Source organism: Esox lucius, chromosome 21 (assembly GCF_011004845.1).
Source record: "Esox lucius isolate fEsoLuc1 chromosome 21, fEsoLuc1.pri, whole genome shotgun sequence".
NCBI classification, from domain to species: Eukaryota; Metazoa; Chordata; class Actinopteri; order Esociformes; family Esocidae; genus Esox; species Esox lucius.
This window is the reverse complement of record NC_047589.1, coordinates 22,905,388-22,931,790: the sequence shown is the minus strand read 5'-3', so window position 1 is coordinate 22,931,790 and position 26,403 is coordinate 22,905,388. Positions and strand designations below refer to the sequence as shown.

The 26,403-nt window shown below is 41.6% G+C and overlaps 2 protein-coding genes and 2 long non-coding RNA genes across 11 annotated transcripts in view; 3 read left to right on the top strand and 1 right to left on the bottom strand.

Moving 5' to 3' along the window:
• The window catches only part of xylb (xylulokinase homolog (H. influenzae)), a 40,336-nt gene extending 25,323 nt beyond the window's left edge, over positions 1 to 15,013 (bottom strand). The window contains exons 1-15 of one of the 5 annotated variants that reach the window (XM_010896607.4): positions 14,995 to 15,013; positions 12,380 to 12,462; positions 11,910 to 11,979; positions 11,394 to 11,474; positions 11,093 to 11,179; positions 10,679 to 10,807; positions 10,462 to 10,527; positions 10,050 to 10,122; positions 7,737 to 7,855; positions 7,272 to 7,353; positions 4,883 to 4,923; positions 4,094 to 4,209; positions 3,111 to 3,226; positions 2,906 to 2,979; positions 2,487 to 2,583 (exon numbers count right to left, since the gene is read on the bottom strand). In XM_010896607.4, coding sequence (XP_010894909.2) covers positions 2,487 to 2,583; positions 2,906 to 2,979; positions 3,111 to 3,226; positions 4,094 to 4,209; positions 4,883 to 4,923; positions 7,272 to 7,353; positions 7,737 to 7,855; positions 10,050 to 10,122; positions 10,462 to 10,527; positions 10,679 to 10,807; positions 11,093 to 11,179; positions 11,394 to 11,474; positions 11,910 to 11,921 — 1,093 coding nt within the window. In that variant the 5' untranslated portion in view covers positions 11,922 to 11,979; positions 12,380 to 12,462; positions 14,995 to 15,013. Of the gene's footprint in view, positions 1 to 2,486; positions 2,584 to 2,905; positions 2,980 to 3,110; positions 3,227 to 4,093; positions 4,210 to 4,882; positions 4,924 to 7,271; positions 7,354 to 7,736; positions 7,856 to 10,049; positions 10,123 to 10,461; positions 10,528 to 10,678; positions 10,808 to 11,092; positions 11,180 to 11,393; positions 11,512 to 11,909; positions 11,980 to 12,379; positions 12,463 to 13,419; positions 13,522 to 14,994 lie in introns of those variants that run through there. The other 4 variants (XM_010896606.3, XM_020041837.2, XM_020041834.2 and 1 more) reach the window with 4 other exon arrangements.
• On the top strand, positions 13,191 to 14,296 carry LOC109614880. The gene is made up of 3 exons (XR_002195852.1): positions 13,191 to 13,446; positions 13,892 to 13,936; positions 14,113 to 14,296. It is a non-coding gene; the product is annotated as an uncharacterized LOC109614880 (long non-coding RNA).
• Positions 15,014 to 16,357: 1,344 nt separating the features above from the next.
• On the top strand, positions 16,358 to 18,081 carry LOC109614879. The gene is made up of 2 exons (XR_002195851.3): positions 16,358 to 16,690; positions 17,064 to 18,081. It is a non-coding gene; the product is annotated as an uncharacterized LOC109614879 (long non-coding RNA).
• Positions 18,082 to 19,511: 1,430 nt separating this feature from the next.
• On the top strand, positions 19,512 to 26,397 carry nub1 (negative regulator of ubiquitin-like proteins 1). 4 transcript variants are annotated; one of them, XM_020041832.3, is made up of 15 exons: positions 19,512 to 19,640; positions 19,927 to 20,051; positions 20,226 to 20,353; positions 20,444 to 20,508; positions 21,073 to 21,137; positions 21,226 to 21,393; positions 21,536 to 21,624; positions 22,102 to 22,208; positions 22,436 to 22,622; positions 22,890 to 22,997; positions 23,075 to 23,227; positions 24,422 to 24,568; positions 24,680 to 24,766; positions 24,991 to 25,171; positions 25,654 to 26,397. In XM_020041832.3, exons 2-15 carry the CDS (start codon positions 19,997 to 19,999, stop codon positions 25,818 to 25,820), a joined length of 1,707 nt encoding a protein of 568 aa, XP_019897391.2. In that variant the 5' UTR covers positions 19,512 to 19,640; positions 19,927 to 19,996; the 3' UTR covers positions 25,821 to 26,397. The 4 variants fall into 4 exon arrangements, with proteins under 4 accessions (XP_019897391.2, XP_010894912.2, XP_019897392.2 ...); XM_010896610.4 differs by having other exon boundaries at positions 19,513 to 19,640; positions 20,186 to 20,353; XM_020041833.2 differs by lacking the exon at positions 19,512 to 19,640 and having other exon boundaries at positions 19,678 to 20,051.
• Positions 26,398 to 26,403: the final 6 nt, after the last annotated feature.

The following is a 26,403-nucleotide window of genomic DNA, read 5'->3' as shown; positions in this document are numbered from 1 at the left end:
CACACAGTGTATTGAGCTCTTTATTAAAAAGCTGTAACCCCCAGCTATCACACTGACATCCCTGTCAGCCATTGACAACAGCACTGTGGTAAATAATTTAAACATTAGTGGTGCTGCACTTTTCCAGGATGAAAACAAACACATACAGTATTTGCTTGTTCATAATATTCACTTTGTTCCAATGGGGGGGTAACATAACGTCTCTGTGAAGCTGCATCTATAAAAACTAATCTGTCAGATATACATTTGTCTGAAAGTATGTGGAACGCAGTCTTGATATTCCTAAGATCTTACACAGAAACACTGTTTAAATACATTCAGCCAATCCCAACTTCTAATAGCTTTCCATTCAGAAAGGTGCAGCGAAACATCTGAATTAATTATACAACATTCCATATAGTGCATCATACAATATAGACTTTAACACATCCAATGGAAACAGATGGACCGAACGGCTTCCTATTAAGGCAACAGACAAACAGATCCCTCATGTACTAATCGAAAATTCCCAGCTTTGCCAGTCAATAGTGCTTTAATTGAACTAGAATCAACTGCCAAGTTCTATATAACAGCAGTTTGTAGCAAAATCATCACAGAACACAATATGATTGAAGTCTGTTCTTTTTCTCCCTTGGCAAATTTGAATGCAATAATGGACTTTTATTGCAGGGAATTAAAAAAAAAAGGTGCTGGCGCTCAATATGAGATCCTTAAGGCAAAATCACAGCCTTTGATTAATCACTAATATTCTGGGCACATATTGTACCAAAATTGAGTCTGGCAAATAACTGGGATAAGTGAGTGAGAATGGCTGCCTATTGAGTCCTTATGCTCAATATCTCTGAGATGTAGTGTTTGTGAAGTTTATCCATTAAGTTCCCCTTAGGGGGTTCAAGTGAAACTGCATCCAGCCACTATGCAAAAAGCCTACTGATAGTGACTAATGTGGAGAGAGGATATGTCTGCCTGTATGAATCTACGCACAAGTGTATGTGTGCTAATGAGAGGCAGATGGAGAAATAGAGGGAGACAGGAGAGAAAATAAGACCTAAGGTAGATAAAGTAAATGCCAGGTAAAGAGAGTAAAAGCTAGTAAGATATCATCTACATCAGACCTGGGCAAGATAAGGCCCCGGCCCGTTGAGTCATTCTATCCGGCCTACATCCAAAACTTTTAAAATAATACAAAATAGAAAATACCTGACGAGGTCCGCAGATTACGTTACTTTATTTACTGTTGCATATTTATTTATTTTCAAATTAAAAGTCCCATGTCACTCCCAGTAATAAGTACAGCAGTATCATACTGTCTGTTTAAAATACCTTTAAGTTGAAACTAGGTATTTGCGTTGCTATGATACGTAGGGACCAGCATCACAATCCACGCGCGGAAGTTATCATTTGTACGTACTATACGCAATTGATGGCTAGCGATCTCTGGAAATGAACCTAAGAAAGTTGATAACGAAAGCAGGGTATTTAAAAAACTCTTGACAGAAAATATTTATTTGCAGATGTTGCAGGTAAAGCAACTTGCTTAATATGTTAAGCTAACGTCACAGTTTTTAAAGATTACAATTTGCAGAGGCACTTCCTGAGCAAGCATGCAGGGAAATACCAAAACTGTCAACCGATGCTACCATCCTACAAGTCCAAGCGCAGATGCAGCCTCACTGATGAACATCTTGCAGCAGTACCGCACACTGCTTCAACAGAACCGCACACTGATTCAACAGAACCGCACATTGCTTCAACAGTACCGCACACTGCTTCAACAGTACCGCACACTGCTTCAACAGTACCGCACACTGCTTCAACAGAAATGACTCCTGACTTCACCTCACTTGTCAATGCCCATACGAGGCTCTCCTGTTCATATTGAGTAGCCCTAAAAGTTGATTTCTTGGGTCTGGGCTGCTGGAATTGCTGTCGTTAAAAGCACGTAGTACAAAAAAAGATACTGTATGAAGTTAGATGACGGCAATTATACCAACCTTTGCTTTAATAGACTTATGTCTGCCCTAATAACTATTATACCTATATAACTGTTATACACTATACCTTATGTAATGTAGCTTACGCTGTTGAGTTGAAAGTTATGTTGTAAGGCAGATATGTGTTGGAACATTTCTGTTGAGTAATAACCCTTAAAAGGGATTTTTTAGGCCTTTGCCTGCCATAATAACAGTTGTTAAAAGAAAATAATAATAAAAACATTGTTAAAGTAAATTAAGTTCAATTATGAAAATGGTATTGCATGGAAAATAAATATGCATAAATATAATATGCAAGTTAACAGAGTTAGCTATGTTGTGTTTTTTAGGCGTGTTGGTTAAAAAAAAGTAATCTGGCCCACGATGCTCTCTGGCATTTTCAGTGTGGCCCCCCAGTGAAAAATATTGCCCACCCCAGGTCTAGAGAGAAAGTCCCAGCACAATAACAATGTACGAGGTAAGAGCACAGAGAGAGAGAACATACACACTCACTGATCTTATAACCCAGCTTTTCGGCATGATACCTCTTTGCCAGGAACTGTCCCTCAACCAGGGCTCGGATTTCCTCCTGGGCGGGGAAGCCGGCTACCTGAGCGGAACAACAGGGTGGGCGAACACAAAAAGAGGCTTTGGGAACGCTGGCAACAGGAGAAGGGTAACAGAGGGCTGATTCCGGCCCTCCCAGGACACTGGACCTCGTTCCCACCAGACCAAGTCCCCACCCCGCCTGACCTCTGTCCTCACGTCACCTAGTGTGACATCCCCAACTGTTGTGCTGGTCTGTGGTGACCCTGAGGGCGTTTTCAAACCACGGTTAGCTTGATTAAAGAGACAAACAATTTTTGGTTTCTCACAAATTATGCAAACCCATGATTTCACCTGCTACAGCCCACACCTGTCTTTGTACTAACCTTTTTGTTTTCGTTGTTATACCGGTGCACTCCGACTGCAGGCGGGGTGATCTCCACTGAATCAAAATAAATCCCTGAAAGAGAACAGACCCTTCCATCAGCCAGCGTAATGAAATCATTTGGCGTAAGATAAAACAAATCCATGCCATAATCTAAATAGGGGAATGTAGTTTCTAAGTCAAGACAACTTGAATGATATAGTCACCCATGTTCCCATTGTTGCCAATTGGTGTAGACTTTAAGACAGAGGAGAAGACCTCCCATGATCCTCCAGCACATTCGTTTCTGATCCTCTCTCTGGTCAGGGAGCCGTTCTTGTAGCTGGCAGTAAGAAAACGTTAACGCAGACACACATTTTCACTCGTGTGCAAAGTTAACATGACTGGGAAGGGCACAATGCCAGTTGGCAATCTGAAGTGCTAGGTTTGTCTGGTACCACGGGCGATTAAAACCGTTCATTTATGATCTATTTCATTGCAGATTAAAACATTATGGAACAGGAATCACACAGCCAGAAGTTTTATTTCAAATGAAATATGATTTGTACTGTTTCACGCAGGTAAGATGTATTTCAGACATTGGTGAATTGTCAAAGTGCTCTTTTGCATATGCCACTTTCCCTTACAAACCCAGCAGCCAAAGGGTTAACCGACTTATGCAAAAACCGGTTTTCCCTGTTGACACTGGGGTCTGATGCAGCCACTTTTCAGTTACTGGCCCAACATGCATCACCACTGGGCTACCTGCCTGCCACAAAGTGCTTTTTTATCCAAAGATCAATAACTGTACCAGCCTAAGCACAGTTTCTCCAGGACCTGACTGGCTGAAAAGAGCAAAGCTGACATGTACGGTCCAATATTTCTCTTTTATTTTACCAGGTAAGTAGACTGAGAACACAATCATTTACAACAACGGTCTGGGAGCAATTAGGTTTAAGGGCCTTGTTAAGAAGCAGAATGACAGATTTTTCATCTTGCCTGCTCAGGGATTCGAACCTTTCAGTTACTGGTCAGACAAACCGTTAGGCTAACTGCCGCCTGGATAAGATCTCAGGCAAGACATAACGGCTCATTTAAGTCTTCCTTGCATATTGCCTCAATATCTCTTGTGACAGCTGTGGCACTTGGTATCAACATTTCAAATGTATACCATTCTACTTCATTCTGAAGAGGTGAGAGCTGTGTTTACCATAACAAAGCCATGTAGGAGGTGCCATCCACAGGGTTGCAGAAGATGTGTCCTTCCACTGTGGGCCTTGGCTCTTTGATCCACAGGAAGACTGTGTCGCTAGTGCCAAGACTAACCTAGGAGTAAGGAAGACAGAAAGAAGAGAGAAGGGAAGATGTTCATAACGCGCATGCTTCTCATTGTATTTTAGAGTATGTATTTTGAAATATAGGAACAGAATTAATTAATGGAAATATAAGCAGCTTTTTTTCCACTGCCAAATTCTTCATATACAGTTCAGTGAAGACACGGAAAAATATTTTGTTTTGAAGCCAGTATTCAGAATGCATCTTGAAAATGTGTGATCCCTCATTTAGGAGAAGATCAAAAGCGAGCGCTGTAGCACGTTAAATACGTTGATTCCACCAAGAGTTTTACCAGATGATGAAAACAGCTTGATATTGCAGCTTGTGGGATGACTGTGGACCTCTTGGCATTCATGTTTTAATGGCATGAAAACAACATGCAGTCTTTCACATGGCTTCACGGCTTCACTGCCACAGGAAGTGCTCACCTCAATGAAAGAAATATATTTCATGTCTCCTGAAACAAAATATAGCCTATGGTCTATGGAGGTGCGCCCAATGGTGTCAAATGAGGTAATTTCTGGGCAATATTTCCGTCCAATTATTGGGCAACATTTGGTTCAAGAGTGCCGGCAAATGTTCTCCAGAGTCTCTGTAAGGACCAAACTGTGATGTGCATTAGAACCACGTCTGCTTCTGCAGATGGAAAGCTCAAAAGACTTACGGCTATGTCTCCTTCCTGCAGCCTCATTCCAGCCAGAGACCCTGGAATAAGAAATAAAAACAGTATTCAGATCTAAAAACACACCCTTCGAAAGACTGATAGCCTAGCGTCGTTTAGCCCATGTTCCATTTATCGTCTCGCTTTGGTGCTCTGAAACGCAATCCATCTGTGCCACATATATGCACTCACAGATCTACTAGATTCACCGAACATTCAGTCATGTATACACTCACAGATCTACTAGATTCACTGAACATGCAGTCATGTATACACTCACAGACCTACTAGATCCACCGAACATGCAGTCATATATATACACTCACAGATCTACTAGATTCACCCAACATGCAGTCATTTATACATGCCTCACATGTAGCTCAGTTGGCAGAGAATAGTGCTTAAAATACCAGGGTTGTGTGTCCAATTGCCATGGGGGACTAGTATGATAAAATATGATAATGTATGCACTGACTACTGCCTCCCAAATGACTTATATGTTAATCTTTTTTTCTCTCTTCCAACCAATGTCTGTGACCCGAGGTTAACCAGAGACACAGTACAAATCATCAATTGATTAATTGATTTTATTTGACAAGTTCAAATACATAAATAATGGTACAAATGGCAAGCGATACATATTCCACAAACTATCAAGGATATAAAATCAAAGTCCAGATGCTCGGTTCTACTGTGATCATTATACATGCTTTCTGCATGGAGAATATATGTATATGGTCCATAACAAGACCAGACTCTGGGTTGGAGTTCATGGGCAGACTGTTTACATGTTTTAATTTGGTGGGGCTTTAGGGGGCGTACCTGTTGAAAAGGGTTAATTAAATTTGAATCCATTGGAGTTCCTGGTGACCTTGCAGAATGTGTTAAATCAATCTTTCCCGTGCTCTGACGCATACACAGACACGCCACTGGAAAAACGACAGTCCAAAGAAAAATCACCCTCGGACAGTTCTCTTATTCTAATTCTTCACCGGAATGTCTGGAGTCTGGAGCATAGGTAGGATTTTCTGAATTTCCTACCCGTCATCGCATAAAACATGTTTTAAAAAGTGTCCACCTTCATGATTTATGGGAATGTGGTATTATAAATATACTGATAAGTGGAAATCTTTATGTATTAGTGGAAGGGGAAAATAGATACTGCAGAATAATTTCAATCCATATGCTTTCCTGAGCCACTAAATCATGTTAACCTCAAAACTTCTGTCACTTCCTTCACAGCCCAAATCAGTTCCTTATTCTGTCTCGGTGTCTAGAAAACCACATCAACTCTGTTAAACAAATTCTGATAGAGATGTTTGATTAATATATTTTCATTATTTTTACAGGTACACCACAAGCATCCATTCCTCATGTCACAAAGAGATTCCAGCTGACCTACGAAGAAAACTCCCCCCTTTTCTGGTCTCAACCCCTTACGGTCAACTGTGTTCCATTCCTGTTACCTTCTAACAGTCAGCCATGTTATGTTCCACTCTGTAATGGTCAATCTTGTTAGAATCCACCCTGTTTTGGTCCAGCCTACTGTTAATTGTCATTTACTGTTTCCTAGTCTTTTCCCCCGAGTGGGGTGGATTATTTTATGATTTATTGACAGAAGAGATCAAGTGGGAAAGATAGAGGAGAGACTGAGCTGAAATCACACTGGTACCCCAAATTATTCTGCAGCAGTAGGTGTTATAGAGGGAACAGCTTAGATTGTTGAACCAATCCAGGCCACTTTATAAAGTCTTTGGGACAGAATGTAAAACTCCTACAAGAAATTGTTACCACTGAAAATTTACTCTTGGGGAAAAAGGTATCAAATAGTCCATTGTCTACTGTTCAAACCAAGCAGCGCTAAAAGAGCTAGATCTCAACTGATGCTGCCCGATTAGCTCACACCCACATGTGGGCGTCGCCTGACCTATTATCAGTTGCAACGTTTGAGTCATGCAGGTGAGCCTGCCGAATGGACTGATGGAGAGACCGGAGGACGTTGAAGCCTGTTTCAGGGTAACTGTGGTCAGCTGGCCAGCGTGACGTTTAACGGAAAAGGATCGAGACACGGGCAGCACACAGCAGAGGCAGGCCGGCATGGCCAGAGTATAAAGCCACACCGTTTGTTTGTTGCGGGGCCAGCTCCTCTATCCGGTCACCGGGTTCATATCCAGCTTCCCGGGAGGGTGAACATGTGACCAACGCTGCGACGCGCCCTCTTTAGAATCTACACAGCACCCGTGTGTAGAGGGTCGCTGGAGCGGAGAAACGTGGCCACGCCGCCCCTTTCTAAGGTGCTACTGCCACCCAGTGGGCGAATGACAGAATGCCATGGGAAACATCCAGAACAAGGCCTCTGGCAGAAACCAACAGAGCATGACTAAGCTCTTACCTGGATTGTCCCCAGTGAAAGCCACTACTTTACAGTCCTCTGGGAAGCCGTAGCGATTGACATGGTATGCAGAGACGGGGCCCTGTGGATGAGATGGAGACAAGGTCATGGTTAAAGTGCAGCTGGTTTTTATCCAATGGCCAGATGTAAGCCTAGCTGTTCAGCAGTACTCAGCATTTCCCGATTATGATTGTGCATAGCTTGTAGTTTGACCAGTGGTCGGCCTCAAATGGCTGAGTCATCAGGAACTACAGGCACGAGGAAAGCCAGGTTGATGGACCCAGTTGTCTATTCAATAATGACTAGAGCCCTCAGGCTGACCTACAGCTCTCAAAAAACAACAACTTTATAATAACTATGAAACGCATTGTTCACAAGTCAACAGTGGATTGGTATTCATTTCCAGTTGCCCTACTCGGAGAACAGACACAAAAAAGCAACAAGCCATGATATATAGCATCTTACCAAGACAGTGGAGGACGGCACTGTAGTTCCCAACTTCTCCTTCAGTTCAGGCGCAGTGGCCAACAGACAGGACTCATCCCACTGTTTGCTGAAAATGTCCATCAAATTCATCCCTGAACCTTGAAAAAGAACAACGGACAAGTCACAAATCAGTACGATTTCCAATCTTGCACAGCACAGCACATTATTCAAATAAAACCATCCCTACTGTGAAGCATGAGGGTGGCAGCATCAGATTATTGGGATGCATCTCACTAGTCAGGACTGAAAGGGAAATGCAATGTACAGAAACATGGGCCCTCTACAAATAAGAAGAAACTGGATCAGAGACCATGTGCTAACCCCAAATCCCAAGGGTGTTTCACATTTGCATGTGGCTTGGGGTGGTCCAGAGGTCTTAACTAGACTGCTGCCTTTGGTGAACATGTACTGCTGTGGTCTGGGTTTGAATCTGACCCACTGCTCTTTCAATAAAAAATCACCCCGCTTTCCTGTCCAACAAAAAGCACTAAAAATGTTTCTTTGCCATTTTGCAGATGCCAGTTGTAGTAACAACCTAAGAACTCTTACCGTCTTCCCCAAGGACGGAGCAACAGCATTTTGTGTGATGCTGAACAACACCCTGTCACTCTCTGCAACCATCAAGGCGTTGACTCGCTCCTGCGGGTTTAATGTTCTGCAACACTCATGGAGTATGACATTGCCTCACACAGGGAGCAACGCAAGTACTAATCCAGACACATCATCTCACGCCTGGACCCCTGCAACTTATACGGAAGCCAGCATCCCACTTGGTGTCCAACCTTCACACGTTCTCCCATGTCACCTTCCTCCTCCTTAAACTACACTGGCTTACAGTTGAAGCATCCAGTACAAGACGATGGTGCTTGCCTACAGAGCAGTAAAAGGAACTATTCCTCCCCATTTCCAGACACCGCTAAAAACCCAAACACTTGTGATGTTCTTCGGTCTGCCATCTCTTGGTTCTTGGGGTGTCACAACCCTACAGAGTTGATAACTCCGGCACAGTCAAAGATGTTCTTTTTTTACACAAACTTATCAAACCCCAACTTTCTATAGAATATCTTGAGTTTTGCAAGTAGCAATCAGATCTTAGTCCACAAGTGCCTTAAGCATGATGGGAGGTTAGTTCCATGCCTGTGTACCATTCATTTACTTAAAAGTTTCCTTTATCTTTTACCTTTGGTATTTTTTCAGATACCTGTATGTTATTCATAAACTATACTGTATGCTATCACAGCAGCTTGGTCTACAACTGTGACGTATTCCTCCAGATATCATTGTGTAGGAATATTATGTAATCTCTGCTTGGCAATGTTTCTGTGCTTACCAAGGAGAGACAGAGTCTTGAATGTCATGCAAAAAAGGTGCGCGCCACTGAGCGAGATGATTGAACACACTCTACTATATTCTTGATGTACGATTAAATACATTTTCCCTATCTAACACAGTATATTATCAAGACATTCAGGAGAAGACCTCACTACTTAAATAAAACATTTTAGGGCTTTTGATAGCTTATTGATAACAACTTTGCAACCATGTTGAACAGAACAATAATGACTCATCTAGCACAGCGTATTTCTATATATTTATAATAATTTTCAAAAATATATTAGATATATGATGTTATAAACAATTACACATTACATTTACAATGCGAATTGTTTCACCTGTTATGCAAACATTATTGATACAATACACTCTAAATTTCACTACTGAGATGTGCCTTTCAAGATTTTAAGATTCTGCAAATGATCCTGAAGGACAACTGACAGGGATTCATTGCTCCCCAAAAATCACAAGCTCTTGTAAACTGTTAAATAAATTTGGAACTGCAAAAGTTAAACTCCAATAAATAGAGGAAACATTATAAAGTAAGAATAAGCTATTCAATTCAACTAGAAAACCAATCATTGTCCCATTCTCCTAAGAGGAGGAAAGTATAATGGTCAGAAACAACTAACTCTAAGTTCAAAGAGATTCTTTCCTTAGGTATTTGTCCCAAGATAGATGTACATTTTATGCAGTAGATGGTAGATGTACCTACATTTAGATAATGCAGGAGAACTTTACTTTATGGTAATGTTAGCAATGGTAGTTATTAATGAATCATTATGTGGCACTGATAACCATTGGTAATGATAACCTAAATTATAATAAATTGTAGCACACGTTAATCTTAATAAATACCAAAACAAACACCTAAATCAAGTGTGTAGTCATTTATGTACTGTACAGTTATGGACAAGCCATCATGATAAACCATTATTCCCAGTAACCGTACCTTACCATCACAGTAATCAATGGCTGCATACTGTCCCAGTAATAAAGAGGCAGCAAAGCTGCTAACCAACGAGATTCTCTGGAAGAAAACGGTGAAAAGGACAAAGAAGATCTGACATTTACAGACCCAGTGACATTTAATTTATATAAAATTGATATTTCCTACTAAACTAAAACAGAATATATAACACTGGTTCTGTTCCGCCCATTCCACAAAGGGAATAGAAAAGCATTCTCTCTTTTGCATAATCTATTGAAATACCCACAGTATCAGTTAGGCAGATTGTGATGACTTGACCATGATAATTAAACTGAATAATAATTCACACAGATATGCAGGCTAACACACTGTAACATAACATAAAACATAGGGGATAGGTAATGGCAGAGCAATACCAGAACAGTGAAATATTCACACCTCAGCTTCCTGGTACTGCATCGGACTGTACTCGTTAACCTTGGCAATCTGACTTCCAGTGAAGCGCTGAAAGGTAAGGTTGTATAAACACCACAAATCTAAGCTACTTTAGTACATATTGCATCACCCTCATGTGTACAGGTGAGGCCCTATCAATGGAGATATGCGGAATGCAGGTGAAATAATTTACAATTGAGTCAATCCAAGTGCTTCTCACCTCATAGGCCCGGGATCCAGTGATGTCTGCAACTCTTTGAGGGCCACCCATCGCTGATTCCAGATGCAGACACTGCTCTGTTGTGCTGGAGTCCATCCACACTGGGCTATCAGGCACTGTAAACCTATTCTGTCAGCACAACATGTAGTATAGACATCTTTTAACAAAACACCAATGGAGAAATCAAATAACTACAACAAAAGGAAAATATAAGTACATTAATCACAACCCATGGAATTTAACTAACTGTACACTCAAAACCTTGGATGAAAATACATGTACATTTGGGGACAATGCTGAAGAATCTGGGGGCGAAAATGCTAAATAATTCCACTCTGGAACATACCTACTATTAAGCATGCACTCAGAGAAAGGTTAAGCTCATCGGTTCCATGCTGGTATGGGGAGATATACCTGCAGAAGTTCATGCAAACTTTTTCCTGGATCAAGATCTCTGAGGACTTGGTTGGTCCCTTTCTTCCAGTAAACGCTGCCGTGTTGCTGTAAAAACAGGACGATCATTAAACAGTCCCGAGGAGCTCAGGTGATACAGCACAGCACTGCAACCAGTTGTGGGTTAGATTCCCAGAGGGGACCGGTAAGAAAAAGTATGAAAATATAGTGTTTGTTACGTGACTGAAATAAGATAAAGATATGAAAATAAATGTGTGCTTGACTGTATTCAAACACACAATGGATCACTACAATCGTCTACCTGTCCACTGCCAGATAGGGCCCTCACACGGGAGAAGTCAAATCCAGCATTCTTCATCTTACCTAGGCCTAGGTCAAGTGCCTGGAAAACCACCACTGAATTACTCAGTTAGAAATCCCTGGATTAAAACACACCAATAGCATTCCTCTCACATGCGGATATAACTTGAAATGGGTCTTGATGACCTTTGATTCAAAGCATTGTGTATTTTCTGCGGAAGACAGCAATTTGGAGTTGTTCATTGCAAGGGGTGATGATTGATGATCACATACCTTTCCCAAAAAATAATTAGCTGATTATTGTAATATTTTTATGAAAACAAAAGATGTTTTTTTCAGGCACTGTAATAGATGTTACAACAGTTCTGGGGATGTTACTACAGGCTCTACCAGTGAACTGAGTAGCAGCCTAGGCAGGTTAAAACAGCATGTTTGAATGATGTAATCGTTGGAACGGTGAACAAAGTTGATGGAGTACTTGTGTTTGTGTCCTAAAAAGTAAGAAATGGTACACTACCTTCACCCACATGAGCACAGGTGAGGTGACCGTCAACCTATCTGCATGAATATGTACCCCTCCCTGAGTCCTTGGGAGAGAAAGAACAAGGATATTAGGTATTTTGCAATACAAATAATATAAATCAGTATGACTGTACACTGCCTTGAAAAAGTATAAAGAGCCCTTCACTTTTTATTGTGATTGACATTTAGAATATATCTACACACAATACCCACAAAGCGAAAATGCATTTTTAGTATTTAGACATCCTGTTTACCCAATACTTTTACTACTTTTATTACCCAATACTAATTAAAACTTATTTTCATATAATATATTTCAGCTTTTAATTTTGAATAAATTGTCACAAATGTCTAAAATGGGTGTTTTTGCTTTGTCATCATGGGTACTGTGAGCAGACTAGTAGTAAAAATTAGGTCTATAAAGGGCACCGTGTATTTCTCTCTTCAGTTCAGTGTTGTGTTTACCTGAATTCTGGCAGTTCACTGTCAAATTGCACATTGGCCTGGTGGACAACATTGAGGTTCCCATCAACAGCAACCACCTTCAGCTGAAAACCGCATAGGGAAATGTCTTATTCAAGTGAGTTGAGGACTTAGCAGCTACAGTAAGATAGCTAAACTTGAACTGCACCAGAGCTTTTCAGTGTAGGTTGTGGACTAAGACTAAAGGAGACATATTGGGTCCCCACTCTGTGATCATAACTTTGCGAGTTTTTTTATTTTATTCTGTCTGTTTTGACATTGGGCTGGTACCAAGTCCGAAGTCCATAAATGTGGAAAAGCTTGCAAACTTCGTTCTCCGGATCTAACCTAAGCCACGCCCGCAACACCATGATCAAGATAGTGTTGCCAAGTAAAGAAGAATATTTCCTGCATAACGACTGCTCAAAACCAGGTCAAAATACCTGAAAAATAGCCCAATTTATGTTGCACGGTATTGACAATTAACCCCACCCCCAGCAACGGATCATACCGTAGCTGACGTCTGACAACAGCATAGAAACACAAGTTATAGCATATAAAGACAGAAATGCTGAGGCCGCGGTGAAGTAGCCCAAAAACCCGCCACCAAATAATTTTCACCCGCGAGATTATTGAAAAGTACACCAATTTTCATGAAAACCGCGGATATGGCAACCCTGGATCAAAGAAATCACAACAACCAGTTGCTGAAATGTTCATCATAACCTGTGTGAACGTTTTGACTTCCTTATTATCTAGGCAGCGGAACGTGAGCCCTACAGTGCAGCCTTAGATTTAAGTTTGAATCGTCAGGCAAGACAAAATATCCATCAAATGTAATAGGCTAAATAAACCAAGCATTGGCACACGTGAAGGGGTTGTGAGAGACTAGGAAAAGTTTTCTAAACTATAATGTTATTGTACTGTAGATTCAACATATGCGATTAATCGTTTCTTTTCCCGATCTTCGACATGCGTATTGCGAACATACAACGACGGAAAACACATGCATTATCATCTAAATCTAGTAATATGAGTCATACCTGCTGAGTGCTGAAATCAAACCCCAGGTAATATGATTCAGTGGACGCAGCCATTGCACCCCACACGTCCCAAAGAATGCTACACTATCGCGGTTTCTGAACTGTGCTGAAAAGGTTAATATTTAAAGGGAACGCGTAGCGAAATCCCAAAACGATCCAACTACACTTTTGCAGAAGAGAACTGACCATTGTGCTGGTCTTTGTCACTATAGCGTATGTGATGTGTCTTTTTTGAAATAGGGAGACGTTATTGGTAATACAATGTTCAAGTACTTTTGAAGTCGCAACAATTATTCAACCAATGTGATTTTAGGTTGATTACTTGCTAACATTGTTAATACTAAAGTTAGGTGCCTTGCTTATGACAATACGGCCAGACAAACTTTAGAGAATGGGTTTGTTGTCGTCATTAATGTTGGACAAAACGTCATAAACAGCACTGGAACTTAGGCATGCTTTTTGCCCCCACCAGGCATAGGGGGTCCCCAGGAGCAAGACATCTCACGGGCCTGTACTGGTAGGTGAGATGTCACACACTCTGCCTCTTTAATGATACATAATTGAATCTGCCACTTATTTGTATTATATAGGCTTTTCCATGACATTGTTAATGCTTCCATACGTTGAATAGCTTAAAAAACGTCAGTGGTGAACAATTCAATTTGCAAGCTTAACAATGGTTATTCTCCCAAGAATGCACAATGAATGCTTGGTGAGATGTGAATCAGAGGACACTGGATAAATCTTCCAAACCCACTGGGGAGTTGCTGCACTGAAGCAAGACCATAACCACAAATTGGCCATTACGATATTGAGAGGGGAGGAAAACAGTATAAATAGATACATATATATTTTAAAAATGTAATGTAAATGATTTTGCCAGTGATAAACTAATTATGCACCTAATTTCTATATCAAACAAAGTCATCAAAAATGTATATTTACATTTTAAATAAAAGTTAAATAGATATTAACAGGTGTTATTGTTTGAAACAAAAAGTATGGTTTCATATGTAGAGAGAGGAGGAATAAGAGAGATAGAAAGAGTGGAGGAAGAGAGAGAAAGAGAAGGGATAATAGAGATGGGGAGAGAGATGGAAAGTTAATGAGAGAAAGAGATGTGGAGAGATGGAAACAGAGATAGGGAGAGAGATGGGGAGAGAGATGGAAACATATATAGGGAGAGAGATGGAAACATATATAGGGAGAGAGATGGAAACCGAGATGTGGAGAGATAGAAACCGAGATGGGGAGAGAGATGGAAACATATATGGGGAGAGATGGAAACAGAGATGTGGAGAGATGGAAACAGAGATGGGGAGAGATGGAAACAGAGATGGGGAGAGATGGAAACAGAGATGGGGAGAGATGGAAACAGAGATGGGGAGAGAGAAATTGAAAGAGCTAGGGACAGAAAGACCGGTTTAATTTGCTGTATCCAGAGCCAGCTATTTTTTTCTCTCCAAGAAACAGGAAGTCCACGTCTCCTCAAACAATTCATGGAAGTGGGAGTGTTGGCACAGCAAAGCTCATTTGGTTAGAATTTATGATTTAGATGACCCCTTGTTAACTCACATTCTATACTTGTATGGGTGTCCTGTTGTTCTTTAGTGTGCCAGAATCTGAATCCTGTGGAACAAATGTTAGAAAAAAAACAAGATTACATTTTCTAGAGCAGACTACATCAATGACGGGTCTGGAGTCGAAACATCTAAGAGCAGTTTTGATTCCTAAAATGTATTGACAAAGAACCTAATTAAACAACTAACCAATTACACAAGACTTTAGTTCTCATTTAACCAAGATTAAGATCATCGTTAACTATTGCATGTTGAAGAAGCTGCTGTTCAGAGAAATTATCAAGACCAGTGAACATTCCCTTCAACTAGACAGTCAGTGGGACAAACAGAAATGGAAAGAGGTCTCCTCTCTTTATCAATGCCATTATTGCATCTGATTCCAAATGGACAGCGCAATTGAGGCCATATCCATGTTAAAGTAATACATTTTGCTGTAATTCATTTGCCTGTTGACCTAGTTACAGTTGCCTAGTTAGAGGACTGGATTGGAGTTATGTGACAAACATTTTTGCCTTCATGCTCTGTGAGGAAAAGTGGGCCAGGGTTTGAGCAAAGCAGGAACTTAAAGGTATGGCTAATGATGTAAGCTACAATGAACTGGAGGGATTTGATAGTTGTGGATTTTTCTTTCTGTATACATAAACTAAGGGCAAATAGCTGTTTTAAGCAGCACATATGCTACAGTATGTGTCATCATCACAATTCATTTATGTGATCTCTCCAAAGCAGGACTCACCTGCACCCACAACACTTGTCAATATACACTCTGTCAATACAGTGTGTGTCAGTACCATTACAATACAGCTCAAATAATTGGGTTTACTGAACAGATCTTTCTAGAGCATAATTGTTTGTAAACATTTCAGTCAATTTGGATAACTATGCTTGCAAGATAATGAAATAGCCTGGGGGCTGAGGAACTGATGTTTGTGTAGTCTAGTTTAATGTAAACATGATGTTTAGGACTATACTGTAGTATTTATATTATGTCATATAGAAGTTAAGACCGAAAACCGGCAGACATTATGTCATCTAGAAGTTAAGACCGAAATCCCACGAAATGTTCTGAGTTGCTAGAACCACCACGTTGGCTTTCTTTACCAGTAACAACAACCTACCCTAATCAAAGTCTCCTAGATTACAGGTCTTCCCAATTCTAATGTTTGGTCAAACAATTAAACCGAATGACCATGTCTGTGTGCATTATATGGAGTTGCAACCACATGTTTTGCTCTTTAGCTATTTGCGTCAGGAAGCTGGCATACCTAATAATGAGTCTGGTGTATTTCGTCTACTGTAAAAGAGAAGGACAACCTTTAACGGTTCTCATTTGTTTGCACATCACTTATACCAGTGTACACACTCAGATTCAGACACAGCAATTGCTATTCTGTACGCAGCAGGTGGTTAACGTTACTTCGCCTACTATCAGCGGTGTATTGTTTGTTTGGGTAAATTGCTAATCAATGCAAACAGGATGTTGTCTTGCTGCGGTTTCAGTCCGCCTTGTTCCTGGGAAGCGACATGCTCACGGAGTTGTTGTGAAACTGTCATCGGAGACGTGAAGAAGGAAGACAGAAGCGAAATTGTCGCGGAACTAACCAGGATGGACATTGCACTTTTAAGGGAACAGTATAACTGGATTAAAGAGAAACAAAAGCTCCAGACCCAGGTTGTTTTATTCAGTCAAGGTAGGCATTGGTTTGGAGCGCTGTGAGCTTAAACACAAATGTTTGAATGTTACTTCGCAGCGTTGACTCAGTCAACAGGTTGTTTCATTAGCCGATGTTCTACTCAAGGTCATTTGTTACAACGATCATTAATGGATTTCCGACCGGTTTCTGTTTTTTAATATGAGTTGTTTTAGCGGCATTAATACTTGACTTATCTAAAACACACGCAAAACCGTCCCCCATACCCTGCTTAAATAAAAACTGCAGTTATCCCCTAAATGTCATTTTAACAACTTATTTTTGTTACAGTAATACCCAACATGTCTACATCAATAAGCATCTGATGACTATGTACACCTATGTACATTTCCATTCTGTTTCCTGACAATAGCCGATGATCCAGCTGAAATGAGTGGCCAACCTCTGATCAACGTGGTCCCAGTCAACCAAGAGATGAAGAACACACGGGAAATGGAGCGATTGGTCTCCGAGGCTAAAATTGACATAGTTGGTGAACTAGATGGAAATACATGGCGCACACACCTGGGAGTCCACCGACGGAAAAATATTATCATACCGACTCATCCAAACCCCACAGTTAGCTCCACTAATTGTTCGAGTTTTAAATCGTTATCTGAACATTGTGCTGAGACTTCTAGTGAGAAAATCTTGAGGGATTCTGATTCTGCAGAGATGAGTACCAGTAACAGCATTTCAGGCTCCCACAAATTATCCGGCCTATCTGTTATGTCCAGACGGCTGAGTTTAGGGGACCATGGGCCATCACCTGTGCTCTCCTCTGGCCTCCATTACCCCTTCCCCAAGAGAAAAGGGCCCAATAAATCAGAGGCTGCCAGGAGACTTGGGATGTATGCATCATTCTGATCATCTACTGCAAGACTCATCTACTTCAAACATTTTTTTCTGTTTTCTGAGCATGAAACTTGTTGATTCAGTATAAGGACATTTGTACTCTGAAAAGAAAAGGTTCTTTTACATTTCTTTCAAAATTAAACTGTAGGGGAACCTATACGTTCTTTGAAGATCCAAGTGAGACCTTAAGAACCTTTTCTTTTGAGTATATGGTAATTCAAATGTAAATACATCTGTTTTAAACTGTGTTCAATTTCTGTGTAAATTTGTGTTAAGTGCAGGAGTGGCACAATATTGTTGAGCTAATAAACAGGAACAACATGAGCTCAATCAGTGGAACATTTGAGATGCTGGAAATCAGTATATGGGACATTGAACAAATGAGCGGAACATGAGTGAAATTATACAAGATGAATCCCAGCCATCGACTCTAAAGTATGTTGAAAATTATACATTCATAAAATGAAGTGGAAATATTTTGTCTAGATGCATTGTGTTAGTGAAAACTTTGATTAAATGTAAAAAGTATGTCAAAAGTCTTGCTTTTGATATCTTCATTCCTTCTATTCTGTATTGGCATTATAGGCAATGTAGGTGTAACTACAGGAACCAGAATGAATAGAACTGCCTTGGAACCACTTTAATGGGGACACCCCTATTGTCACTAACAGTGTCATAATCTCAGGACCGAGCCCAACTCCTAATCCCCACAAATTCAAGTATTGACCTCAAAGCCTTTGCCATTTTTTTCTATTGTACTCCTAGACAGTAATCTATATAGACCTGGGACACAGGTGTGTGTAATTATCAGGTAGAACAGAACAAAGGGCAGGCTCAGGAACGGATTGGGTAAGAGTTTAATACCCCTGCTATACTCTCAAACATTAATTGGACAACGTTTTGTACACAATTTAGGTATTGCCATTATAGTATTGTTATTGCAGCGTTAATAGAGCTAACGTTTGTTGCTGTCTACATATTGTCCATACAGAAATAGACAATGTTTCTGCCCAAAATAGCTGTTATTATGCTTACAGACACTTGTACACAGTGTTGCCGATTCCCAAATCAACCAACCTTTCCTTTTCTCTGGTCTCTCCATTTTGCACAAATGAGGAAGGGATGGGTGAATTTGACTCTCCAGTGGCTCCCTCCAGTGACTGCAATGCAGCCACTATGGCACGGACTCCAGTCACAAAATAGACAGCCCCTATCCTAAACCCCTAAAAGTCAACTGTGGTTCCATTACATTTTTTCTTTGCAAAAGACAAATTGTTTTGAGTTGGCTAACTAGCTACACAGCTCAAGAGGGGTATAACCAATGAGGTACCCGTCTGAAACTGGGGTTGTAGTAGCCTACGTAATACCGCTTACAACCCCGCGGTGTCATAATCCTGCCCAACTGAAACGAATCTCCGGCTGGGAAAACGATCGCACTGTTATGCATTTGAATCCCGTAATACACCACGAAAGGCGTGACGAAATTATGACACATTACATTTGTTTGTCGGATTTCGAGATTTGACACTATAAGAGTTGCAAATTACAGACACAAATTATCCTCTAAATGTAGACCATGACGTTGAATTGATTCAGTAGCTACTAGCCTGCCAATTCTGCATTCTGTGTTATTTTTTTTAAATAAATCATTCTCGTTTTTCATTTGATCCATATTTGTATTTTACCATTCGAAATAGGGTTAGGCTACATTTATTCATCAAAACTGGCCGTCTTTCACAGATGGAATACCGTAGTTAAAGCGAATCAAATAGCTATGGTTTATATTTTATACGAGTGGTCTCAAGCGTTTTTATAGGCAAACTGCTCTAATATTTAACGAAGCCTTTTATATGAATTTAACCTAAACCATGCTTCCACAAAACCGATTCAGGCACAATAAACAAGTGACTAAGAACAAAATATTTTGATTCAGCACATTTTAGAAGCACAGTGACGTTTCTTCGATCGAGTGGAGAATGAATACTTGAACCTCGTGACTGCTTGTAGTGCGGAAGTGAAAGAGAAGATAAACAACAACAAACTCAGCACGTTCCTCTCAGAACAGTACGACGACAAGATTAACAACATTTCAGACGTGAGATATCCTTTCAATACATATTGCATCTGATTTACCCCACGTAGTAACTAACAATCACTTAATGTTTCTCCAAAAGGGGCAGCGTCACAGCTATGCTTAATACTGTGGGCTAGCTATGCATTTTCTCAGCTGTTAGATGAAACGCTACGTGCTAGCTAACTACTCTGCGACTGCGTAGTTAGCGCAGTACTTCGTGATAGCTCTCTAGCCGACACATTCTGCGGAATTCCCCTTTGTTTACTGGCTGCTCACTTTCACTTTTCCTTCCATGTTTTTCTGAAAGTTTTAAGGATGGCAGAGCTGCATATTCAGGCAAAGTTGACAAATCTTTTAAAACAAGAGAAGATTCAGTTATGGAACCCACCGTACACTACAGAGGACAGCGAGGCTGGACAGCAACCTCTGCAGGTAACAGTAGTAGTTAGCTAGATGACCGACCATATATATCGCAAATATATCGATGGTCTGTCAAATGACTGTCACCCTTGGGTGGCAGTGACTGTTCGAATCCAATTGAGTTTGAACCTGTCATTTAATTGCAGGAGCTTGCAGTGATCTATGCCCCCATTGTCAACTTCTCAGTCGCTGAAGTGGCAAGCGCCTTAGAGAGCATACGATCCCAGGCAGTGAAGAGAGGAATGGGGAACAAAACCTACAGAGAGACTTGTGTGGCCACATTGGAGCTCCTTCTACCTAAAGAGGGGAGAAAGGTGTGTCTGTATGTTTGAGGGTGGGTGTCTTTTGAAGAACCCCCTACAGAAAATGCTGAAAATAAATATTTCCTTTCCCAACTGCTTTAGGATACCAAGAAGAAGAACTATTTGCAGACTAAGCTTGATGTTCTTGTACAAGATGTCATGGATAAGTAAGTACAAGCCAGCGCCCCAGTGTAAATCTTTGGTAATTTGATCGGTCTGTGAGTTATGTACCACTAATTGTCAATTCAGTAACTATGGTCACTGCATAGTGGACACTAGCTATTATCCCCTTTGCAGCATGAGCTCTTTACATGCACCTTTTGATATCCAGCCGTGCATCCCAATTAGCAAACAGAGTATTCATAATACAAGATATTTTATTAAATTCAATCTGGATATTGACAGTAATTCTTTAACCCGTAGCCTAAAGTGATATTAACTCCTTCAGAACGAGGCATTTTCTAAAGTAAAAGTATACACACCAAATGTTAATTTTGTCACAGCAACAAAAGTAGACAAATATAGAGAGTATTTTAACCACATAAAATATGCATCTAAGATTAAGTGTAGCCATCAGAATCAGGTTTTATTGCCCTTTCTTAAAGATTTCCTAAATCCGGGGAAACTGATATTTAAACGTTTCATAGAAACAAACCTGAGCTCACTTCGCGTTAGTCAGGTCAAGTGAGAAATGTGCTATAATGTGCTACTTTATTTCTACATTTGTCCAGAATTTCAGAACAACATGGACTCCAATACATAAAGTTAATATTGAATGGGAAGACACTCATTCCTGGTAAGTTCCATTTAGTTGCTACAGCCCTTCCAGCTTCATCAACATCTACTTATTGTGGACATACTGACATTTATTTTCAACTTTACAGAGAAGCGCCTGGATGAGCAGAATGTTAAGAATAACAGTAAGGTGATGGTGCTGCGGGTGAGTGAGCCAGAGAGGAAAAAACAGCTACTGGAGGAGGAGAAGAAGAAGAAAACCAAGGATGAGAGTGTCCAGAGAACCCAGAAGGGCTTCCAGATCCTCTCAGAGAGAGGTTTGACCTGTCGCTGTATTTTAAACATTATTACAACATCACTGCAATACTTTGGGAATAATATTGTTTGGCCTGAGCTCTGGCTTTCATTTTAGGGATCTACGTAGTTACTGTCAAATGTTGATTTGTGGTCTGGTTGTAGATGGAACTGATGACCCAGCCACAACTCCATTCTTAGAGATTGCTGATCAGAAGGGGAACCCTCTGAAAATACCTCCCAGTGAGAAAAAGGTGTGGTGAATAATTCTGGTTTTATATGTGCCTAGGGAAGTCACGTTCGTGCACTTTTTCTTTTTAAAAGAAATTCTTGGTAATATTCAAGAACCTGAATTGTTGTTGGTGTTTGTAGAAAAATCTGGTATGGAAAAGCAAAATAAAAAAAAACAAGGTATGCGTTTCTAAGTCACTACCTCAGAAAAGCTGTGTTATTACAGCTAGGCGTTCTAATCCGGGTCACGGTAAACTGGGAGTCTTGCAGAACTGTTGCAAACTGGCACTGTCTGAGGTGGAGTGGTAGGATGACAGACCGTGCTCGTTGCACCCACTTGCTTTTCTGTTGGGGACCGCGTTGCTATAACATGGGATGTGATCAGTTAGTATGTTGAATACCTATCCAGGTATGGTGAAATCTAGCATACATCAACATCGCCTTAGCAGAGGAACACAACCAAACCAGATGTTTCTAACGCTGCTTATTTTCGTCCTCAGGCTTTGATTCTAGCCGTGGGTTTCCACGAGAAAGGCCGGGCTCTCATGAAGAGGAAACAGTACGATGCTGCTCTGTCCCACCTGGTGCAGGCCGACGACCAGTTCAGGTAAACACATTCAGCTAAGTCACACCTATCCTCTGTTGAAAAGGGCGTAGACTGCTAGAGGATGTTATGATTGGAATGTTAGATACTTTTATGATGGTGTGATTTCTTAATAAGAGTTGTCTGTGTAGTATACACTCAGCTACTTCTGTCAGTTTTGTTCTGTTGTACCACAATTCTAATTAATTCTGTGTGTGTGTGTGTGTGTGTGTGTGTGTTTCTCACTACAGTAAGTGTGGCTCCATGCTGTTGAGCACTGTAGACAACTATGCAGTACTGCAGCTGGACATCGTGTGGTGCTATCGAGCCCTGGAGGCTCTGTCCTGCCTGGACGACGGCAAGCAGAGGCTGCTGAGAGCCGAGGACTGCTTTGTCAGGTGCTACGGAGAGCAGCAGCAGAGGTTGCGACAGATCAAGGTGAGGATGAGAAACAACCGCTGGTCTGTATCTCTCTGTTCCCACACAGTCCCCGGCACCCGACGTGTCCACTGGGATTTTCCTGTGTGTTCATCTGAATGTCACTACTGATGTACTGTTGCTATTGGATCTGAAGGGTGGAGCTCAGTTTTTGCTCATTTCCAAGTTTTTACTCTGTATGCACTGTCCTCTATTAAATAAGGAGCTCTTGTTCCAATTCTGAACAGGGATGGTGACCTCTGTTAAATGAATTGCTGTTGTTAACAGGGCAACACAGGTCGAGAGGAGGTGCTGTTCCTCAGACTGTACCTCCTGCAGAGCTTACTGGCGTACCTGGACGGTAATGAGCACCAGGCCAGGCAGAAGCTAATGAAGGTGCAGTACACCATTAAATCTCTCGTCTCCAGACATGGCAATATAATGATGTTGAATTAACCCCTGCTTTGTTTTAGGTAGAGGACCTGTATGGCCGTCTTTGCCTGGACCCAGGGAAGATGACTGAGCTGATGGGTCTGGGTTTTTCTGAGCAGGATGCCCGTCTGGGCCTGAGGGCTTGTCATGGAAATGTAGACGAGGCTGCACTGCACATTACTAACAGGAGACAGGTGGGTGATGGCCGCAGAGGATTGATTTAATGGGAATGGCCGTTCTAGTCATTTTAATGTTATGAATGAAATAAGAACTCAAGTGGCCCGCGCTCACTGGATATAGTTGCAGTTAAAATGCAATATTCGCTTATGGCACGCAGTTTATCAGGACTGGTCACAGAAGTATAGTAAGTACAATACAGTGGAAGTTCTCAGCCAGATGAAATTCTCTTTCAACCCCGTTACTCTGGTTCTCCAGACCTTCACTGGAGACACCCCATACTTCCCTCTTCAACTCCTCTATGACCACTGGTTGCATCTTCTCTGACTTCATGATGTCTCCCCTCATCAAAGAAACAACACTTGACTCTAATGTAAAACACTAGGATGCTTTTTGTCCTTCCTCGCACTACTGGTGTACCCCAGGGCTTGGTTTGTGGACCTCTTGTCTTTACAGACCAGGTCACATGGCTGCATCATATCCTCACATGGTCTCTGCCATCATTGCTTCGTGGGTGACATTAAACCTTTTCTCTTCACTTACTTTTTTTGACACGTGGTGACACAACTCTGTGAGGTTGGCAGAAATCTATGTTTAGAAGTCGACTCGCCACCTCAAGCTCAGCCTAGACCAGACAACGCTGCTTTTTCTCTCCAGGATGGCGTGTCCATTTAATGACATTCATCATGGTTGCTAATTCCATTGCGTCCCCCTCCAAGAGTGCAAAGAACTTTGGCGTGGCCCTGGATAACATCCTGTCGTACTCTGCAGAAATCAAGAAGGTTACTCACTCCTGCAGGTTCATGGTCTACAACATTCTTAGAGTACAACTTTTCTTTACACAGGAACTTGCATACATTCTAATTTAGGTACTTTCAGTCCCATGGCTGGGCTACTGCAGCTCACTGTTGGTAAGGTGTCCTGCTTGTGCCAGCAACCCACTGCGACTTATCTGGAATGCTGAGGCCTACCTGGTAAACCTTTCCAAGTTCTCCTATGCCATCCTCCTCGTCCACATACTCCACTGGCTTCCAGCAGAGCCTGCATTCAAGACCATTATGCTTGCCTACTGTGCAGCAAGGGGAACGGTACACCCAAACCATACATCCCCACCCTAGCTTTTTGTTCTGCCACCTCTAGTGTCCTGGCTGGCGCACCCCAGGCTTTCCTGCCTTCAAGTGTAAATCTCTGGGTTTGTCTATCCCTGTCAGGAGAAGGAGGAGATGAAGCAGAAAGAGAGGGAGAAGAGGAGGCGGCGTTTGGAGGCGCTGTCTACCCTCGGAGAGATGGGTTTCGCCAAGAGAGATGCTGCCCAGGCCCTCCATCAGACACATGGGGATGTGGACAGAGCCTATGGGGTGAGAGAACCGCCACGACACAGAACGATAGAAATGTCTTCAACTAGCTTACTTTTGCAGACCTGTATGTGGGAAGTGGAATTTCCATTCAGTCCATGTTTGTTTCACCAGATCCTTCTAGAGGCTAGCCAGATGGCGTCTGCAGCTGTATCTAACAACAACATGGAGCCACACATGGATCAGGCCAAGGTTGAGCAGGTGACGCGACCGGCCCTGTCCCTTTGACCTCATCCAGCCCCCCTGTTCTCCTCTGTCCATGTCTTTCTGTCTTCCTCACGTCCACATCTGGGATCGAGGTCGTTGGATCCGTTTCTGCCTGAACGAATATCTTGTTTCTGATCCTTTCCCTCGTCCTTTCCCTCGTCCTTTCCCTCGTCCTTTCCCTCGTCCTTTCCCTCGTCCTTTCCCTCCCTGCTCCTCAGATGCTGTATCTGGGCTTTGAGCCGGAGGTGGCGGAGGCCGCCCTGCGGATGACGGGGGGAGACTTGCATGGCGCCACCCAACTGCTGCTTGACAATCAGGGGGTCCTGCCCCCAGAGGTGCTGTCCCCTTCTCCCCCCTCCTCGCTGTCCGAGGAGCCCAGCACCTCCTCCGAGTCTGCAGGTAGGACTCGCGTACGCAGGTGTATGTACGCAGACAGACGTGAGGCGTACACTCATTCCTGTGTTAAATCTGGGAGGTGTACATGAGAAAGAGATGCTTTAATGTGAACCAGAGTCTGTACACAGAGGGTTATTTATGATGGTCTCTTCTCTGACGCCCAGAATCTTTGGATCATTACATTGTCAAAATGTTCTGCTTTGTGTAGGCACTTCCAAAAGGGCAGCTGTGGATTTGGCCCGTGTGTGTGGAACTATTTACCAACTCTATATTTAGTTGCCCTAACTACTATTTAACTGTAGTTACAACATATTAGTTACATAGGTATTACTTAACTCCAGTTCATGGTTATATGCATGTTACCGAGACCCATTTACACAACTTGTGAATGTTATTCCAAAAAGCACCAGGATTTTTTATTCCAGAAAACCCCCGCCTTTATTATACAATTTACCAAAGATAGCCCTGTGGTCTCCGGTGTTCAGGTTCTGTTAGTCAAGGTGAGGACCCTATGGACGAGGACCTGGTGAATGAGGTTTTGGACGACATCCCCCGACACGAAGAGGACTACCTGGATCTGACTCTGGAGGAGGAGGGTGAGGTCATTGCCCAGATGAACTCCTACCTCCACAACCGTAACTCTTCCAGCTGAATACCGCCCAGCCAGCTGTCGTCTCAAAAGCACATTCAACTACCACTCCAATAATGTTAGTCTTTTTGGAATCATAAATCATAGTTATTATCAATCATTTGTATTCCTCAAGCAATACATGAAATGTTTAATTTACGTTTTGGCCTTAAAACAAGAAATTAAATCAAGTAAATGTGCAATGAGTAAATGTTAATATACAAACTAAATGGCCTGTGCTTTAGAGGGGACTGTGCCACTGGTGACTGGTTTGGTTTTTTAATTGTTCCTGTTTGATACCCAGCATTTAGAATGCAACGCTCTGCAGTTTATATTTGTAAAACAATTTTTGGGTGATTATGTGAAAGATGGTTCCACCTGTGTTCCTGCTCGGTTTTATGTTTGAGATGCCTATAGAATTAATTTAATTAAGAATCTTTTTAATTGTTTACGAATAAAAAAAAAAATCATTTGTGGTTTTCATGTATGAGTTGAATTTCCAAAGCTAGACATGACAGCAATTAGTGCCATTTCCTTCTAGTGATAATAATTTAATCAGAGGAGTCCTGTTATTAAATACAATAAATGCTCTTTTGGTTTATGTGTT

What these genes read in the sequence shown, in the direction of transcription:
- nub1 (XM_010896610.4), top strand. Translation starts at nt 19,935, where the DNA reads ATGGCAGAGCTGCATATTCAGGCAAAGTTGACAAATCTTTTAAAACAA. An exon ending in TACCTCCCAGTGAGAAAAAG is followed by an intron (nt 21,625 to 22,101) that starts GTGTGGTGAATA and finishes TTTCGTCCTCAG; the next exon opens with GCTTTGATTCTAGCCGTGGG. An exon ending in ACATTACTAACAGGAGACAG is followed by an intron (nt 23,228 to 24,421) that starts GTGGGTGATGGC and finishes TATCCCTGTCAG; the next exon opens with GAGAAGGAGGAGATGAAGCA.